Source organism: Perca flavescens, chromosome 5, assembly GCF_004354835.1.
Source record: "Perca flavescens isolate YP-PL-M2 chromosome 5, PFLA_1.0, whole genome shotgun sequence".
Lineage (NCBI taxonomy): Eukaryota > Metazoa > Chordata > Actinopteri > Perciformes > Percidae > Perca > Perca flavescens.
This window is the reverse complement of record NC_041335.1, coordinates 18,223,439-18,243,808: the sequence shown is the minus strand read 5'-3', so window position 1 is coordinate 18,243,808 and position 20,370 is coordinate 18,223,439. Positions and strand designations below refer to the sequence as shown.

Here is a 20,370-nt window from a genome sequence, read left to right as displayed (position 1 = left end):
GTACAGAGGCAGTGTTTATTGCCAGTGAAGTGGACGATTTCAAAAGCATTTCAGTAAACATGTGAATTTGGTGTGATGAGTTGCAATAGAACATCAGAGGAACACTGAAGGGATATAATGAGGAAAGCAGCAAAGAGGTTAGGAAAAACACACACACACACACACACACACACACACACACACACACACACACACACACACACACACACACACACACACAGAGACCTATATACTGCACAAAAACCTATGTTGTCAGTGGGATTCATCACAGAAGAGAAAGACATACAGCACTGCTGGTCCGCTCTAGAATAGGACCATTGAAAGGATGAAAAAGAAAATCTATAACAAAAATAAGATTTTAGTATTTAGCTTATTTCTACTGACACAGCTCTGCAGAGATAGGTCTGGCAATACTTGTATAGTAGCCTAGGGTCTGGCAAAGTGAGAATAGTAGCCTTATTGACCCAAAAGACTTTTGACGATATACTTTATAATGTACCTAGCCTACTATATACTCTATACTTCCTAGGAATTCCCAACAACCTCTAGTATGCAAAGAAAGTCGCTTTTTATGATATAGCAGTTTTGGAAATGCCTTAGTGTATAATCCACATTATATAAGAAAAAAACAAAAATCTATGTATGTATGTTACGGTCAACGTTACATCTATGTTGACTATGGATATGCTATTAGTTTTTTTTTCCATATGAGGATAGAGTATATATGTGCAGTGAGCTTTCAACACATCCTGCAGTATTTCTTTTACTTCTGCCTCCAGTAGCTTCAAGCGACTATCTTCACCACATTTACTGTACTGCACAACTTGAATTCCTGGAATAAATATTTAAATTATTCTCTTGAGTGTCATCAGAAACGTTTTTTTGGTTATTGTTTCACTGATTTTTGAAGGTGCAACGTATAGGCATGAAAGTGCAGGGTACCAGTAACAATGTTCTAAATTACAAACAATTAATTAATACAATATTTTTAAATTTACAGAAAAATGCATCATTGTTATCCCATTACTTTGTAAAGAAAAGTTACAAAGAGTTGCATCTATGTTATGTTACAAATGATTTAAATTAAAAGCATAGCAATACATAGCATGAATTAAAAAATGGAAGAAAAAAAATGTTATGCATGTCAATTGGCTTTGTTAATTTGATTTATTACAATTTGGATATAGAAAGGCGAGATCTAGAGCAAGTTTATAAGTAAGATATTTTTACATAGTTTAAAAAAAGTTTTGGCTTAAAGCATGTCTTCATGTGATGAGGACAGGGCTTAGTGGAGGCAAATGTCCGCCTAGGGCTTTCCTGTCAAGTTAATAAGTAGCCTAAAGTATTCAAAGTTCTGCTAAGACAATACCAAGCAACTCTAACCTTGACCCTTGACCCAAAATGGCGCCCTTGCTCTTTTTTAAAACTAGTGAAATCTAAGGTAGGCTGCATCAAATCTTATATCCACCAACAAAAATATTCTCAGTTGTTTTTTTTAGACAGTTACACTCTACAAATGGCCAATTGAAAGATGCTATAGAAGCTAAGGCCACACAACCCTCAGTGCTGTTCTGTAATTATGCCACGCACCTCTCCAAACTAACCACTATGCGGCAGTAGTGCTTCATCATAGACTTTGACTACATAGAACGGCCATTCAAATCCACACTGATTAATAGGTAAGAGGTAATTTGGCTAGCGGCCTAAAATTGACAAACGGTAAGTTGTTGTCGTTGTTGTTGTTGTTGTTGTTGTAGAGAGATACGTGTACGCTAAGTTCGCAAATGTAAGCCATGTTTGTGGAATTGTCATGATATCTCCATTCTACTTGCTGTAGTTCTGGGAGCCTCAGAGCCGGACTACTGTAATCATCAACCTAACATCGTTGGCAGGCAGCGGCTGCTCGTTTACGGAAGCGCGCTCTCTCTCTCTCTCTCTCCGTCTCTCGTGCAGTCCCGGACAAGTCTTCTTTTCATTTGAAGGGCACGGTGAAGGCACAGGACACACATGCGTGCGCGTGCTGCTGCAAGCCTGTTTCTTTAAACGCAGGGGGAGACATTTGTGTTCCTGAGATGTAGCCCGCCTGGCAAATCTGTCGCCAACATCGCTAGAAACCCACCTGCTCCTCCTCCCTGTCATTCCCCGCTGAGGAAGGAAGGAAGGCGCTGGGATGCCGATAGTTTCATCTGGGAGGCGACTGGAAAGGAAAGTTCAGTGTATTTTCGGTTAACGTTTCACTTCTTCTTCTTCTCGTGTTTCGTATTAATTCACATCCTCCACCGAGGCTACCGAGGCTGACCGACTGCTACATCTGTGACAACGGTTTACTCAAGAGCCATCAGCTGGAAAAATCCTCAGCACAGAAGAACCACAACAGGTAAAGGTGATGATTAATCAGCTGCAAACATGCGTGCTGTTTAGTCTTGAAACCTATCAGGGACATTTATGTAACAGGACGCGCCTCTATTAATTACCAGTGATTGTGACAGCAGAAACACAAATATTGTTGTTTACTTTTGTTTCATTGTAACATCCACTGTAAAGAAATCCTCATGCTGTGGATGTGTTGGCCATTGATACATGTTACAGCTTATTTGTTTGCAACGTAAAACCATGATAATAATGAATAAACATATCAAATGTATCACCTTTTTCAATGCTAGAGATCATGTAGATGAATCATGATCAGGTTTTCACGCATTAGTTTACAGACTCTGGCACTGATATTTATATTTTACACACACACACACACACACACACACACACACACACACACACACACACACACACACACAAATACAAATGAATGCACAGGAGGGCCCTCATGTGTTTGAGTGAATTTGATGGCAAAACACTACATTAAAATGACCTTCATCTTCTTTTTCTGCCAGACAAAAATTGCTGTTGAAGCAAGAGTGTAATTAGGCCAGATACTGTAATTGCTACTGCTGTCCTCTTTCAGCTGATAGATCAGTCATTTCTGTTTCAGAATGTAAATATGTAACACAGGACACTGAAAAGTGTGCAATATAAAACTTGTGTTCTAGTGTTAACAAAACAGAGACACTTCCTGACACAAATCCTTCTCTTGGTTGTCATGAATATTTGCATATTTATGTGCATTCAGGTCACTAACTCATGTTATACATTTGTCATTATGTTCTGTTAAAATTGTGTAAACCATATAAGCTTTACCCTTACTCTGCCAATCTGAATCGCACCAAGCACATTATAGTGCTAGAATATAATGTAATATGAAAGATGCACTGAGGGAGGATTTAGCTGCAAGCCTAATAATCTGTAGCAACATTGGATTCCAAAATGCTGCATTTAATTTTAGTCTAAATTCACTGATTATCCCTGACTATCACTCCACAGCACAGGTCTGGCAATGTGAGTCTATCACTCACCTAACAGATTTTCTCAGTAGTTACTGTACTGTGAAGCAGCTTTTGCAACTTTCCGTACGTATTTCTTGATTCTTACTTAAATACCAGTAACTGGGCATGTAGAAATATGTGGGCAGTGAACAGACTTCTCTATAAAGTAGTGTTTTAATTCCATGTACAGGCAGACCTTAGTACACATGCTGTGGGCCTGTTTTACGTTCCAGTCCACGCACAGTGGATTTATTTTTATCATCCCTAATGAGTTTTTGTTATTGCATGCAGATTCCTTCACAGACAGATTAGGTAGGGCTGAATGACAAACTTTATCCCAATTAGTTGAAATTGTGCAATGTATGCAAGTCAATTATTTGGTGAACCAGATGCTGCTTTTGCATCTGATAACAACATGGTGACAGTTTTCCTCTACAGAGGACCTTTTTTAAGCAGAATGAAGCCAAAGTAAATGTTTCCATTTGGCTGATTTCTATAATTGTTAATTGACAGAATCTGAAATTGCATCTTACAATATAATTTTGCAGTGCAGACATTATACTGCATGTTGTCAGCACATGTCTTCAGTGTTAGACTGTAAACAAGATCATCTTGACATCCTACAGCCTTTGCTGTGATCTGATCATCTGGTCGTCCAAAACTATCTGTGTTGTCAAATAATCCCACCAGAGGAGCCAAGAAGGCTGGCTAGAGCCTGCTGTTTGGGTTACACCACATCCTTCCTGGCTCTCTCAGTTTTAGCCCCCTCAGGAGGGCGCATGTAAACACCATGACACATTTGTTATTATCAAATCATTCCACTCTCTCCTCGGTGACCGTGAGTGTAATAAGAAGTGGGAATGTGTCATTACTGTTCCCGGAAAGACAAATGTTTGGCTCTTACTCTGTCTTACATTAAGCAAATTATAACAAATTGTGTATTAGAAATTTAGATTTTGGCTTGCAGAAAAAAAAAGTGTCTCTGCATGTGCTATTTCCACCTTAATCAGTGTCCATATCTCACGTTTTAGTATTTCCTTCTTTCACTATCCCCTCCACAAAGTCCTACATACTGTACCTCCCCATTGTTACCAGATATTTTTCTCAAAGATGGTTTGAACATGTTCTCATTCTCCAGCTTTTTCCCCATGTTCCCGAGCACATTAGCACTGATTATGATCAATGTCCGGTTGTTGTGGCGGTGGCCGCTGGGACTGTGGCATGTTGACGTCATTGATAGTGACTGTGAGGTGGTTGGCTGAAGGAAACAATACAGAGCACGTCGCTGGAGGAGCGCAAGTGTCACCTCAGAGTGCAGGCGGAATAAGAGAGGAAAGGAATGATTTTAGGCCAGGAATAGTGCCTGCGCTCAGCTTGATGTGAAAGGGAAAATATAGGGATGGGGAAACTAAATTGGTGGGGTGAGCGATTCAGTACCCATGCAGTGGAGGTGGGTAAGATGGAACAACAGAGTCTGGGAGAAGATGGGGAGAGGGAAAGGATTAGAGAAATGGGACGATAAGAGAGAGCGAGAGAGAGAGAGAGATTAAAGCTTGAAAAAATAGACCGTGCCAGAGGGAAGTGTGAGAGGATCAATTTAGAGACATTCTGCAAAGAGACACAGTGTTGTCACTGAATGGGCTGTCTCGCTCCGCTCTCCCTCTCGCTTCCCTCGGCTCGTTTTGCACCCACCCACTCCCACGTGTGCCCTCCCACCCTCCTCCACACTCCCCCCACCGAATGCCATACATGGACCATAGGAATACATTATGCCCAGCCAGGCACCAGGTTATTGGTGGACTGAGAGGACAGTATGTTGGTGGGCACATGTGGAATACAGAGGCAGCCCTCCTCTCTGCACGAAAGTCATGGCCCCCGTCTTTTCAAGGTCATGTGAATAATTATAAAAAGGCTCTGTCGTTTCCCCGTCCCCAAGCAGATAACCCTGTCTCCCTGCTGACCAAAAATATGTCCCTAATGTACATGGCATCGTTTCAACCATGTAAAGAATATATTGGGTTAATGTCTGCCAAGATTTGGCTGTGCACCTGATAATGTTAGATTAAGTGTCCGCTCACCCTCATAGAAGATTTTGACATTTGTTGGTCCTTTTCTAACCTGTTTCCCTGCTGCCACAGTTTAGTGCCCAAATCAGCTGTTTTAAGGCTCTGACGTGTCCACAAGCACAATACAATGTCCCCATCTACTGTATGTGGCTGATTTTTTTGTTTAAGGGATTTGACATCTGACCATTTCTTGCTTGCTTTCATTTCGTCATCTTTGGTGATGAACAATTTATGGACTACAGTGTCTGTATCTTTTTTTTTTCCTTTGATTTCCAATTAATTGTGTGGCCATATTTTTCCATGGAAGTTTGAATTTCTATAAGTGGCACTCTTTTATCGTCAGCCCTGTTGGACATCACCATATTTACTATTACTAATTACATAGTTATTTATACATTTTTTATCAACTCATTGAAGCAGTTGTCTCTGCAGTTAAAATGCTTCACGTTTTGCATTTAAATCCGACATTTAAAAATCTTTTATAAACAATGGGCAGTAGCTTACATTACTATTGTGTCCTATCAATCTGTTATTATTAGTCACACGATAATAATCAAATGGATTGTTACTTGAATTAATGCGTTTAGATTTCTTTTTTATTCCTGTCCTCTACTCTCTGTTTGTGTCTGATTTCTCTGCAGCTCCTCTCTCTGTGTTGTTGTTTATTCCCTGCTGTTGACTTTTGTGGTTCTGTACGGTGCAGCGGTTCTTCATGTTAATGTGTGGCAGGTGCTCTGAGCTGATATGAGCTGACTGAGCATCTCCCTGGTTACTGCTGGACTGGCGGGCGGCTTAGGCACACGTAGAGAGGATGTTAAACTGTGTTCAGGCGTTTTTCCAAGAGGTTAGGACAATAGGAGAAGATGTTTCTCCTTGTCTCTACCTGCTCTTTAGCTGTTGCTTTATGTATTTTGGTCTCATATCATACATGCAGCTGTATTTTTCTGTTTCCAAGGCCATGAGAAGGCAGGTAATTGAACAGTCATGAATCGGTGGGAGCCTGACTGACTCACTCAGTTGTCTTGCTGGCTCAATAGGGTCTCATGACAGTCCTGCAGTCATCAGCTGAATGGACTTGTCATTTGTGAAAGAGGCTGCATGTCGTGCTGTTCAGTGTTCGGGTGATAGAAATCCTCTCAGTACCTCCTTTTTAGCTCTTTTTTTTAAAATTCATTTTCTGTATTACATTATATCATCATTTACTGGACACAGAGACTTTGGTCTTGTTCCTTACATAAATCTCTCCATATAATTCTGATGCTACTCAAGAATGTTATCTTCAGGGTAAGATGTTGTGGAAGAATATGAATTTAAATTCCTAAAATGCAAACATGATGTGCATCTTGCAAGTGGAAACATTCCTATTGTTTTCTTTGTCACAGAAATATTAAGAAATGGACGGAGATAATCCAAGCCAAAGCCAGACGCAAGAAGACCACCCAAAGGGAGCAGCAGAAGCTTTAACAACTCCAGCTCCGGCATCAGATACAGCGACTTCGGCCACAGATTCCACTGCCGGCCAGCCTGGAGCTCCTGCCAGGCCTAGACGGCCCCAGAGAAGCGCCAGAGTAGAGGGCTCTGTTGACATCTCTGAACTTAAAGCTGAACCCAAAGATGAATCCACTCCAGTGGCTAACCAGGACAAGTGCATTCCTGATGGCACTGTGGCAAGTTGCCCCAAAACCTCTGGCCCTGGAGCAGTCAAACCCTTAGGAGAGCGCACCGGGCCCAGCGGTAAGGCTGGTCCTAAAGGACTGGGCCACCACCCGGTTAGGGCTGCCTCAGTCCCCCACCCACCTGCTAGCAGGCCTGAGGCTCCTCACCTGAACCCTCATGCACAGAGAGCCTTCTCTGTAGCAGGTACAGCTGACACTCAGACCCAGATTGTGGAAGACTTCAGGCAAGTTCCCTTATCTGTTTGTCCCACCATGATTTAGCATGTCTTAACATCGCCTTTATTTCCCAAACAGCTGAGGAAAAAAAGCCTGGCACACATAGTATTTATTTATATACACTGACAGTCAACACTGCAAGGCTACATGACTAGAGTGAACATGTAGTCAGATTCTGGTGATTTTTGCGAAATACTGTCATCATAATTATTTGTTTCTGTGTCATGAAACATGTAATTCCACTACTTTTTTTTTTTTTTTTTTTACAAATTCAACAACCAAATTGGTTTCAGTGTTAGGTTTGTGTCTTTCTTTCCCTCTGGTTCCTTCTTATCTATGTATAAGACATGGATAAAAGCGTCAGCTAAATGACATGTAATGTAATCTATGGGTGTGTTTCTAACCACTTCCTGCTTTAGTAAGTAGTAAATTCAATGACTTGGTTTAGGTTGCTAAATTAATGGGAACATTTAACAGAAGTGTTGTGGCACAGAAAACTTAAATGATTGAAGTCTGATTTAATGCCAATCTAATGTTAATGAACAAGAAAAAATGCAAACCTAAATAACATTTATGCAGTTTTATCAGCCACAGGGTTTGCTGGAAGTGGAAATGTAATGATAACACTGCAAGCATAGTGAGCTCACTGCTTTTTATAGAACATTTTTTGAATTTTCTTGGGAGCTGAATCTCAAGTGCCCTGGAACAACTGGAAACCTAAATGTCCTTTATCTTTTGCCATCACCTTTGGCCAGTAAACAGAGAAGAGCTGGGTGATCATTCAGTTGTTTTTTTGGGGAGGGGGGAATTGTTCAATAGCTTGCCTGCAAATGCACTGTAAATACTGCATTAAATATACAGTAGATCATATACATGTGTAACATTCAGACTGGTCCAGAGTTGGCTCGGCTTTCAGCACCAGCAAATTTGAACACAGGACTTCTTGTTTTCAAGAATCACACTGCATGAATTAACAACATACAAAGTGTAAATACAATCCCTTACACAACCTTTGGTTTGCACCAGTGCTGTCTGGCAACTGCCCTAATCAATGGTGTTAATTAATCTAATGGAAACAGTAGCTGCTGGAAATGAACACAGTCAGTTTGTACTGATCTTTTTACTTAATCTTAATATTTCTTCAGTCATTCTATGCAATTTCCTCTGCATATGAATCAGAATTGCTAAATTGATTACATCCTAATAATTTTTATTAATACAAGGGTTCCGCTGTGTCACTCAGAGTCTGTAGGTTATGACCCTGAGGTGTGTAGGAAACTTTAGTTTATAACAGATATTACCTAACACTCTTTTCCAACAGGCTGCACATCATCACTTGGAACGTGGGTTCGGCCACGCCACCTGATGACATCACTTCCTTGCTGGGGCTGAATGTTGGTGATGGAAACACAGACATGTACATTATCGGGTGAGTGTTTTGTGGCACATCTAGTTTCTTCCACATAAAAGCTGAATTTTCCGGCACCTGGGTAGCTAGCTCACCTGGTAGAGCATGTGCCCATATATAGAGGTTTACTCCTCGACGCAGCGGCCGTGGATTCGACTCCGACCTGTGGCCCTTTGCTGCATGTCATTCACCCTCTCTCTCCCCTTTCATGTCCCCATCTGTCCTACTGAAAAAAAAGCTGAATTTTCCATTTATGTACATTTGTCCCACATGGACACCTAAAACAATGTCCCTAATGAGCAGCCAGGCTTAGTTCTGTACCACAGTGATGATGTCTCTCTCCTTACGGCTATGATTTTCTTTCATTTATTAATCCTCCCTTACATTATCAAAGCTCCCACTCAACAGCTCCTCTTACATCTCTGTCGGCTGTTGACCCCTTTGTGTTGTTGTGTGTCATTTTTCTTCAAGGCTGCAAGAAGTGAACTCCATGATTAACAAAAGGCTAAAAGATGTCCTCTTCACAGACCAGTGGAGCGAGGTCTGCATGGAGAGACTCAGCCCCTTTGGTTATGTGCTGGTCAGTAATGGCTTTTATTATCAAAACATATGCACACTCTCATAGTAAAATGCTAAACAGCTTAGATTCATACGCATGACGTGATCGCTGATAAGATCTCTGCTTCTCCGCTACAGTTTTGGCTCATTTTGTTCCCTGAGCAGCGGATGGGGTGATAATTCATAACAGGCGTGTAATGTCAGCGTATCTGCTATCTTCCGCTGTCTGCCAAGCTCAAAATGCAAAGTCAAGCTCTCACTGTTTCTCAGTCTCCCTTCTGTGTGCCTTTATGACTGCATACAGTATCTGCACCTTTTTCTCTATCTTTCTATTTCACAATGCCTACACATACCATACCATACCATATACAATAGGTTTCATGGAATGCACACAATAAATCGGATGTAGCAAATACTTCCTAAAATGTATTCCATACCGTATATAAAATAAGATGTAAAAAGCATGGCTGTGTTTCTGTAAAATATCTATGGGAAATCCTCAAAAATGTTTATTTTCTGAAGAACTGTCTGGTTTGTTGGTATCTACCAGGTTTTATGTTTTTAAGGGGCAAGTACTGCAGCTGTGGTTGGTGTTCGTCTGGCTGCATCTGAAACGATGCTTGGCTCTGTTGGCATGGTGAGCCAGAGAGCGTGAATCAGCTGTCGAGCTGAAAGAGCTAGACAAATGTCTCCCAGGATGCTGTTTTATTTTTGGATCACGTTGTTGTCCGGGTTGATGGGCCTCTGACAGTGAGACTGATGCTGTCCCCCGGCTGTATCGCGGTCCGCTACATTAGCTTTAACCTCGTTGAAATCATTTCCTTTTTGTGTACTTCATGTGGATATTAATACTGTGAACAGGTTGAGGGGATGTGTTAATTGTAGATTGTCTTGAGCAGAGGGAGATGCAAGGTGTCAGTAGGAATCAGTCTAGTTATGACATGGTGGACAGACACGTAGTAATGAGACACCCCATCAGTTCTTTTTCGCTCTGAGATAGTGCTCACCAACGCTCATTCAGTCAGGTTCAAACTGTAACTACTGCAGACACAGGAACGCTTATTGCCCTTCACTGCAGAAACATTGAGCCAACAAAACATTTTTTCTGGCTATTCACCGCACAGTTGCGGATTGTCCCCATCATTTATGTTTCAGTAAGCTACAATTTATATGCACAAATTAGCAATTTCTGGCCCTAATCACAAAATGCAACATGGCCACTCTTTTGAATGTGTTACCGTGACTTATTGTATGTGCTTTTCAACCACAGTACATGCAAGCGAAAAAGGGGATTCTATTCTCTCAGACTTTAGACACAGATGCACACACACATACACATACACACACACACACACACACACACACACACACACACACACACACACACACACACACACACACACACACATTGTATGTGTCCACACACATAGCACAAATAAACTGGGTCCACTTTACGGTTCAGTAGAATGCATTACATAACAAAGTTTTGTTGCATAACAAAAACAGTAAGTGGCGAACAAATGTCAAAATCTACATTAGCTGCTTAGTATACAAGCGAGCGGGTCTTACTGTATGTCACGTGCAAAGATGTGTGCGTCCATTACTGGCCACAGGGCATTTCAGGCGGGGTGTGTTCATGCTTCTTCCGTCTGCAGTTGGGGGTTGGGATGTGTGGGCCACTGGAGAAAGGGAGAGGGAGGGATGGACATAAATATCTGGTGAGGGGCTTGACATAGCATGCAAATACCTCATGTTGTTTCACAATGTATGTGTCATATTTCTGCCCCTCTTGTACAGTACATAAATATGTACACCTTTTTTTATACCAGTGGCGAACAAATGTCAAAATCGACATTTCATTATGTAGCAGAACAAGATGCAAGTGCTATTGAGATAATGGTGGAGGGCATGGAGAAAGGAAAGGTCTGACCATCAAGTGCCTTCAGCGTGTACGTCACGTTTCCTCTACAAAGTGGTTTAATGCCACAGCGAGGGCAGACCACAAGCTATGGCCTCCTTAATGTGCAGTGCTTCATGTAAAGTAGTAGGAGAGCTGGACCGCTGGCTCCTGCAGGGCTAAATGGAAATGCAAAGGGTCAGAAAGAGGAGGGGGGAGAGAAAGTTAAGCAAAGCAGCAGAAATGGACACACAGCAAAGCTGGACTCAGCTCAGAGAATTTGTTTATTGAAATATTAGTGCTAAAGATAAAGCTATGTATAGATTTCTCTTTTCAGAAATATGCAAAGTGCCTCCTACTAATTTGCACTGTGTACCTACCTATTCATGTTATCATATTTTTTCGCCATGTCTGTCTGTCTCTCCTGCCTGTGCCTCAGGTGACCTCCCAGCGGATGCAGGGATTGTTACTACTGGTCTTTGCCAAGTACTTCCATCTGCCCTTCCTCCGCGGAGTCCAGACTGAGACCACCCGTACTGGCCTGGGGGGTTACTGGGTGAGACGGCTCCTGACACCTTTCTGTGATAAGCACTGTGTTGTTGTACATAGGACAACATCTCTGCAGGAGTGACTAGATTTAAGCCTGTATCACTGTCACTGATACCCTGATAGAGATCTGACAGACACTAACTTTCCACTACAGTACACACTGCTACGGCTTGGTTTGTAAATAATGGAGGTTGTTTGTATTTATCCTTGTTATCCTTATCTTGTTACTTGATATGCCATGATATATACAATGCTGATTCATCCAGTTTTATGAGAATAAAGACCAGTTCTTTTTTTAAACAGGTGGGGGAAAAAAAGATGTTTGCTGCAATATGTTATTAAAAGACAATGACATGCTCTGAGACAGAACTAAGTGCTGTCCCCTGAAAAGTTATGTAGCCCTTATTTTTTAGTGAAATCCTCCCTGTATGAAGTCAGACAGGCATCACCACATTCCGCACATTTTATACTGAAACATCTTGTGTTTTAGTGGGTCAGAGCTGTTGGGAGACCAGCAGGTAGAAATCCGCAGACTCATCCTGTCCCCCAACTGTTAGCATTAAATATTGATGTTGTTCTTCACTAATGAAGATGAATGAGTAAACTTCCTGTTTGTCTGTGGCACAGACACTTGCACCAATCAATACAGTAGAAACACTGACATACACAGTCTTTAGGCACTTTTCCATCACTGACTATTTAATTTAGCTTCCAGTGAAATGAGACAATTAATACAAAAGCTTTCTTGCCTTCCTCTCTTTAATATTATTTAACCTCCCCTGTGCTTGTCGGTGTTACAGGGGAATAAAGGTGGTGTGAGCGCCCGCATGTCAGCGTTCGGCCACACCATCTGCTTCCTCAACTGCCACCTGCCGGCTCACATGGAAAACTCGGAGCAGCGCATGGAGGACTTTGAAAGTATCCTGCAGCAGCAGCAGTTTGAGGGCCAGGCTGCCATTGGGGTTCTTGACCATGAGTAAGTCAGCACAACCTTTGCACTCTGATATATCTGTGCTTAACAATCCCAGACTTGTTTTCTCCATATTCATGTCTTATGAGGGAAATGGTGTCACAATCGGCATAGCAAAAATACTTATGCACTTATTTTTTCACAGTGTGGTGTTCTGGTTTGGAGATCTCAATTTCCGCATTGATGACCTAGATATGCAAGTGGTAAAATCAGCCATCGATAACAACAAATTTTCAATGTTGTTGGAAAAGGATCAGGTAAAAATGGGGATGGGACATTTAACTCGTCTGCATGTAGTCCTCCTGAAAAGCAACTTGCCCCTTAACTCTGTCTGTATTCCTGGTATCAGGTTAACTTTTGATTGACTTTTTAATTTTGAACAAAAATAGTCTTTCCATTTAAATCTTATGGAAAATCATTAAGACCCTCCCGCCCCCACCCTAAAATCTTAACTTGAGATCAGAATTCTTGTGATGACTTGTCATTTCACAAGCTGAAATTACGTTTACGTTATGTTTTTAATTAAATGTAATTAATTAATTAAATGTAGTAAATGTTTTGTTTTTGTCTGGTGGATTGTGTAGGTGATGTCACTAGAGGGCAATAAAGAAACACACTATCTTCTCACAGGAGCTGTCAGTGAGTGCCAAACAGAAATCCTCAGTGAGTGATGTCTACTAATTCTCATTGTTACAGCTCAATATGGCCAAAGACAGTGAGACAGTGTTGGAGGGTTTCCAAGAGGGGCCGCTAAAATTCCCTCCCACCTACAAGTTTGATGTTGGAACAGATACATACGACACAAGGTTGGTGATGCCAGGGCTGCTGTTATGAATTCTAGACAACTGACCAGATATCACAGCCTAGCTTAGTAATACTTACACTCTCCTCTCTGAAAGGTCCTCACTAGCCCGGGGGGGAGGGGAGGGGGAGCATGAAAGTGCCTCTTTTTTTTTTTCTCTCCATTTTCTTTTTTTTAACAAGTTGGTATTTTTTCTCTTGCTCCATCTCTCTTTCTGTCGTCCACCAAGTGGGAAGAAGCGTAAACCAGCTTGGACCGACCGGATCCTGTGGCGCCTGAGAGCCACTGCCGGCGCTGCTGTCAACTCAGGGAAGCGTAGCTCCATTTCAGGGCTGACCAGCGGGACCAAAGTGACACAGCACTATTACCGAAGTCACATGGAATACACCGTCAGTGACCACAAACCAGTCTCCTCCATCTTTACCCTGCAGGTTTGAAATCTTTCGATACTGGTGCTAATAACATAATAAAATACAACACCAAAACAATACTATTTTCAACACCTTAGTTTGAGAATTAAACAACAATGTTTAATATGTAAACTCAAACTGCTGTACAAGAACATTGCCAAAGTAAATTAAACAGTTTTAACTTAGCAAATTTATGATTTAAATCAGGAAACTGCTCATATTGGACCTAAGAACATGAACTTTTGGTGCCAACTTAACAGTTTTTTATAATAATTGATGCCGTGGACACTTTTACTGAGGTTCGATACTCTGTCCTCATTATCATTTAAATTTATCTTAGAAACTTTACAGTCGAGCGCCTGGGTAGCTCAGTTGGTAGAGTGTGCACCCATATGTAGAGAGGTTTACTCCTCGACACAGTGGCCGCGGGTTTGATTCTGACCAACGGCCCTTTGCTTTATGCCAATACCCCTCTCTCTCCGCTTCCATGTCTCGAGCTGTCCTATAAAAATAAAGGCCTAAAATGTCCCCCAAAAAATCTTTAAAAAAAAGAAAGAAACTTTACAGTCACTTTGCACTACATAAATGTTTATGGTAAATGTTCTTTGTAGTTCCCATACAAGGTGGATGTTCCCCTGGTCACAATCATAGTGGAGGATGAGTGGAATAGTATTGCTGATGCCACAGCAAAATTCAAACTGGTGCCCAGCTACCCTCGCAGCTCCTGGGACTGGATCGGACTGTACAAGGTAAAAAGTCTTACCTCTACTGGCCAAATAACGTTATGGCTGAAGAATCCACGTCATCCACGACATATTTCTGTGCATTACTAATCTTAATCATGTAGTTACTGTTAGTGATTGTGCTGCCCATCCCCAGGTGGGTTTCAAGCACCATAAGGACTATGTGGGATACGTGTGGGCCAAGCAAGAGGAAGCTGATTTTAATCGACAAGAACAGCAGGTAATCTGGTTGCGTGCTGGATTCTCTTCAGAGATCATTTTGTTTCACATTTAATAGATGTCTGACTAACTGTTTTCCAGGTAACCTTTACCGAGGAGGAATTGCCCAAAGGCTCAGGGGACTTTATCTTGGGTTACTATAGCAACAACATGAGCACCATTGTGGGTGTAACAGAGCCATTTCAGGTAATCATGGCACTCTGGCACTGCTTTCTTGAGGTTAAATCAATCAAATGCATTAGCACTAAGAAAGGGACATTACATCTGTTGTATACTAATACTGCTGGTGTTCCCATCTGCATCTTAACAATTCTTAACAATTATTTAATTACCTTTACCAATATTTACCAACATTTTGCTGCTCTTTCTCCATATTCTATCTCTTACATCCCCCTCTTGTCCTCCTTTTATTTTTTTATTATTATTATTATTTTTTATCTTTCTTCAGATCCAGCTTCCCACTTCAGGTCTTGACACCAGTTCTTCAGACAGCTCTGACTTCAGCTCAGAGGACGACAGCACTGTTGTCCTCATGAAGACGAGGTCCCGCAGTCCCAGTCCACGCAAGGCCAAGCACCGCAGCCATCGCAGCCACCGCAGCCACAGCCACAGCCACAGTCGCAGCCGCTCTGGCAGCCCTGCACAGGCCAAAATGAAAATGCTCAATGTCACTGGTTCTCCCTCCACCACCACCACAGCTGAGAGTGAGTCCACAAGACGTCCAGCAGAGGGCAGCAGCAGCCAGGTGTCTGCTCCTGTGGTGAAAGAAAAAGACATGGAGGGTTCAGGGCTGTGATACACAACATAGTCCTTCTGTTGTCACAAGTCACATAGCCAACTGTTGTGTCTTTTATTAAATACATCCACTACACTGTATGTTTTCTGTAATGAAAATATACAGTTTCTGATGCCATCCTTTTCAGGAACAGCCATCTGTTTGTCCAGAAGGCTTACTTTGCCTTGAGTTGTTCTTTTAAGCTGTGCACATATTTTGTTATTTGTAAACCTTTTACTCTGTCCTGTGTTTCTTCTACCTTTGTCCGTTCTCAGGTGTGGACAGTACAGGGAGCTGACACCTTGCATTAGGAAATAACTCACGGATGTTATGGTCATGTAAAGTAAAAGAATGGTTACTTAATGCTTTTAAGAAACCATCTTCCCCATATTCAGACGATGATTTGAAACTCTGCACTGATTTACTTATCAGTCAAGTCAGCAGACTGCATACCAATGAAAGTAAACACTTTTGAGACGAGGAGTATGACGTACTTGACACAGACAATGCTCACAAATAGCTCACCTGCTTTAGTTGTGGAACATGTATCTATCCGCTCAGACCAATAGGACCATAGACACAGTGAAAAAAGCATTTTATTCCAAAACATCCCATATAAGCATCACCAGCTCTATCAACAATCACTAACATTTTTAGCTTCTGCAAATGGAGATATGCACCTTGACTTGGCGGTATAAGTCTACTCTTGTGGATATTCCATGCTACGGAAATTCAGCATTACATAGCAACATGACGCAAGGAACGTTTCAAATGATCCCTCTAGGATGCATGAAAAAAAGTGGTGGGGCCTGGGGTTCAGGGGGCTCGGCCACCAGCCATGGCAGCATCGCAGCACATGTCAGCTTAGAAAGTGATTGTGTAATACGTAAAAGGCCTTTAAATAGGCCACCAAATCAGTACAGTGGGATGTGATGGGTGTGGAAGGCTAACCGGCAGCTATCTGCATGGCTGTCTTGGCAGAACTAGTTGATTAATTGTTGGTCTCCAACTCTGTACTTCAGTGTTAACTACAGCAATATCTGACCCAGGAAACATATAGAGTATATTGCTTGGACTCATTCCTTCTATATGAGTTAATGCGCCTTACATAACTCTTGCTTTTCACAGCAGCAAAGTTACTTTTTGAATTTTTCAAGAAAACAAAACAATCATATTTGTTACTGCATTGTAAGTAGTATGATACAATGCTGAAATGTTCCACTATTGTGAAATATCACAATGCTAATGTGATATTTCCAATAAATGAAATTGTCTTATCTAATGCTTTTATTTTTTTGTATGAAATTTTGCTTTCATTCAGTTCACTGTTCCTGTGTTCGTTTTTGCATTTTTCTCTTGCTCAGATCCTCCCTTACTGATCCTGGTGGTTAGCAGACAATAGTCACAATAATCGTGTTGCATTGTTACCGGGTGACCTCTGATGCACCATCTTAGACACTTGTACTTTTGGGCTGTTAGCGTAGGACAGTGTATACTGTTGTGGCTGTAACCTCAGTGTGTATGTCTGTAATCAGTTTTTTGTGTGTATGTGTTTTTATGGGTGTGTGTGTGTGTGTGTGTGTGTGGCAGTGAAGGCGGTGTGACTGTGTTTGCATGGTTTGCTGCTGGACATACTGTACATTCCGGTACTGTGATTTTTTGTGCCGTAAAGTGCTGTTTTTGACTCCTCTTTGTTATAATTGTGGCTGTGAAAATTGTTAGAAAAACTTGGTAAGGACAGTATAAACATTTAACTTCAGTGTAAGTGTTAGGTGAAGAAAATGCAGGGCAATTATGCTTATGCAGTAATCTGAAATTGTTTGACTAATTTCATAGTGCATTCATGTATTTTTATTGTTTTTGAAAATGAAAAATCTAATGGACATTTGTTTAGAGTAACTTGTTTAAAAAAAGATTAAGATTGTATGACTGTGTCCTACTTTAAGTAATTTAAGTAAGTAAGTATGGTCAGTTCTGTAGTCATGACCAGTGACTATCTAATGTGAAATGTTAATGGAAAAAATGCTGTGTCTACAGAATGTTATTGTTTTATAATGAAGTGGCTAAAATAGAAGAAATATGTATGTAAAGGACAAATATTAAGTATGGTAGAAAACATAATAGGAGACAATCTATGCCACAAAGATTATTTTACTTAAATTATGTATTTATTTTCTTATTTAACTGTTAAATGAGCCTGAATTCTGCTGGCCAGTGAGGGAGCATTATTTCAATGGATATTACAGAATATTGATAATTATTTTCTTGCTCTATAAGCAACTATGAAGAGAGTGTCAGATTTCTCCAGTATGCCATTTTAGTAAATCCAGATAAAATGTTGCTTTTATTGTCTGAAGTGTAGATTGTTTAGTCTACCGGTTGTTGTATAATTGTGAATGAAATAAAAAATAAAAAAAAATAGCAAGCCTATGATAGATACTAAGATACTAATTGATGGCATATGAAAATTGTTTATCTCTGTGAAATCATCTGATGAATGAAGCAAAAGGGTTTTTAGGGGTTGCTTTCTTTGTTCTTTAACCTAAAACTAGTGCAACACTGTCCAAAGAAAAAATATACTCCCTTTCAAATTGTGCAGTCTGTGTGTTTCCTGAGTCTGTTCATGTGTATTGTCATTGCTTGAAAAATGGGTAATTACATTGTAATCTATTGTTTCTTATATTTTTATTTTATTCATACTTACAGCATAACAAAAATAAACAATACATTGGAAAACACTCAAAACAAGTCCAAAACCTGTCTAATACATAGTTACTCACATAATCAAGTATATCTTTAATAGTTCACAATAGAAAGAAAGCAGTAGTCTAGATCATAAAAAGGTGTGTGTGTGTGTGTGTGTGTGTGTGTGTGTGTGTGTGTGTGTGTGTGACTACAAAGGTTGTTAATGCAATAACAGTACTGCACATGCATTATCTTCAATTATATAAAAGAATTGAACTTCATTAAGTGATTACCAGTATTAGAGTGGACCTCCAGTCTACTATTATTCATCTTTGGACAACCATTCAGCTCTTTGTGAGTTATAATTGGTACCTGCTATTTTAGACTTTCTGAATAAATGAGGGCAACAGACACAACAACGCATCCTGCAAAAGGCAACAGCAGGTGCATCTTGCATCATGCTTTTGTCTTCTGAACAGAAAGTGTCCACCCTGCAAATTCATGGTGACAAATGAATGTACCACTCTGATGCAACACTGGTCAGGGATTGGGTTGGTTGTTTTAGTGACAATAAACACCAGAATAACATATTTAAATGAACGGACTAAAAGGGTAGAAAATGACCATACTAATGACCCTGATATGTCAAAAGTAACCTTTGATTTTTTTTTTTACCTTTTATGACTTATGATCCACTGTGTGTGGAATAACCATTATCAGTATGTGCCACACTAAAAGTTACCAATGCTGCCTTTATTTTTTATCTTGCATTATGATAATAAAAATGACCCAACACTACTGTTAGAGTAATCTTTACACCTTAACACTGATGGACTATTGACTTCAAGTTGAGCACCTAGAACATGTTATATCTCCTCACTGTAGGTCAGATAGAACAGCAGGTCTCTTTGCTCTATGATGTAACACGGGGCTTTGATTGTGGAAACGGCTGTTTGTGTGTTCCACACCTTCATAAATGCTTTGTCACTGTGACTAGCCATGTTTAACATTTAAATATACCCTTATAATGGGATGATTAATAGTTGCAGGGTGTCAGATAGTACGTATTCATAATGACCAGCAAAAAAAACTTAAACAGGCACTGGAAGTGAAATTAGAGATACTACTCCTCTCAAATGAATAAAATGCTGCTTTGAAGCTAAAACCATGGTAAACCAGTCCTTGTAGCGACAATAAAACCCATCTGTTGCCTTCACAGATCATGTTCACAATCAGAGCTTTTGATTATATTAAACAACAGTGCCTGAAGGATACGAGGAACATGGATTTTGAGTAAAGTATAATCAAGTTATGTTGAGATACAACATCCTCAGCCTCTGCTCTTTTCTCCACTGTCCAGTTTTCACTTTGTAGCAAATGTACCTCCAGGTTGTTTCACCAGGAATGCACATGTTCTGATGTTCTGGTGATAGCTAAAATGAATGCAGTTTATCAGATTGAATTAACCAGTGTTGGTTTATACCAAACTCTAATAATGGTTTCTGGGAAACTTTTATTTGTTGTGTGGTACACTTCTGGTACACATCACACACACACACACACACACACACACACACACACACACACACACACACACACACACACACACACACACACACACACACACACACAACACAAACTGTCTAACATCTGAGCTTTTATAAGGGCTTTTAAGTCTCTATTGTCTAACTTATTGATTAAATATAAGTTTTTAAACTGATCATAACATCTTAAAAACACAACTGTCACTGCAACAAACACTGCTCTGTTGAACAAGTAAATCTTCCTGTATGCACAATGACAGCCGGCTCTTCTTTCAAGTGACAACCATTCGGGCCACATCCTCATATTTGGAATTATTCACAATCTTGTTATGTTTTTTTATGTTTTGTAAAGCAAGGATATCTTGACCAGTCCTAACTTCTTAAAGAAGCTATTTTAGGGTTAGGGATTGATGTTAATTTTGATTTATTGTTAGAATGAAGATACAGTTTGTGTTTGGGTAATGGTTAAGGA

At 40.5% G+C, this 20,370-nt stretch overlaps 1 protein-coding gene across 1 annotated transcript; it reads left to right on the top strand.

Annotated features, from left to right (window-relative positions):
- The first annotated feature begins 1,895 nt into the window (after nt 1–1,895).
- On the top strand, nt 1,896–18,263 carry inpp5jb (inositol polyphosphate-5-phosphatase Jb). The gene is made up of 13 exons (XM_028578970.1): nt 1,896–2,377; nt 6,829–7,346; nt 8,660–8,767; nt 9,218–9,326; nt 11,641–11,757; nt 12,551–12,726; nt 12,866–12,977; nt 13,417–13,526; nt 13,752–13,953; nt 14,544–14,681; nt 14,812–14,895; nt 14,976–15,080; nt 15,343–18,263. The coding sequence occupies exons 2-13, from the start codon at nt 6,841–6,843 to the stop codon at nt 15,688–15,690; spliced, it is 2,115 nt and encodes a 704-aa protein (XP_028434771.1). The 5' UTR covers nt 1,896–2,377; nt 6,829–6,840; the 3' UTR covers nt 15,691–18,263.
- The last annotated feature ends 2,107 nt before the right edge of the window (nt 18,264–20,370 follow it).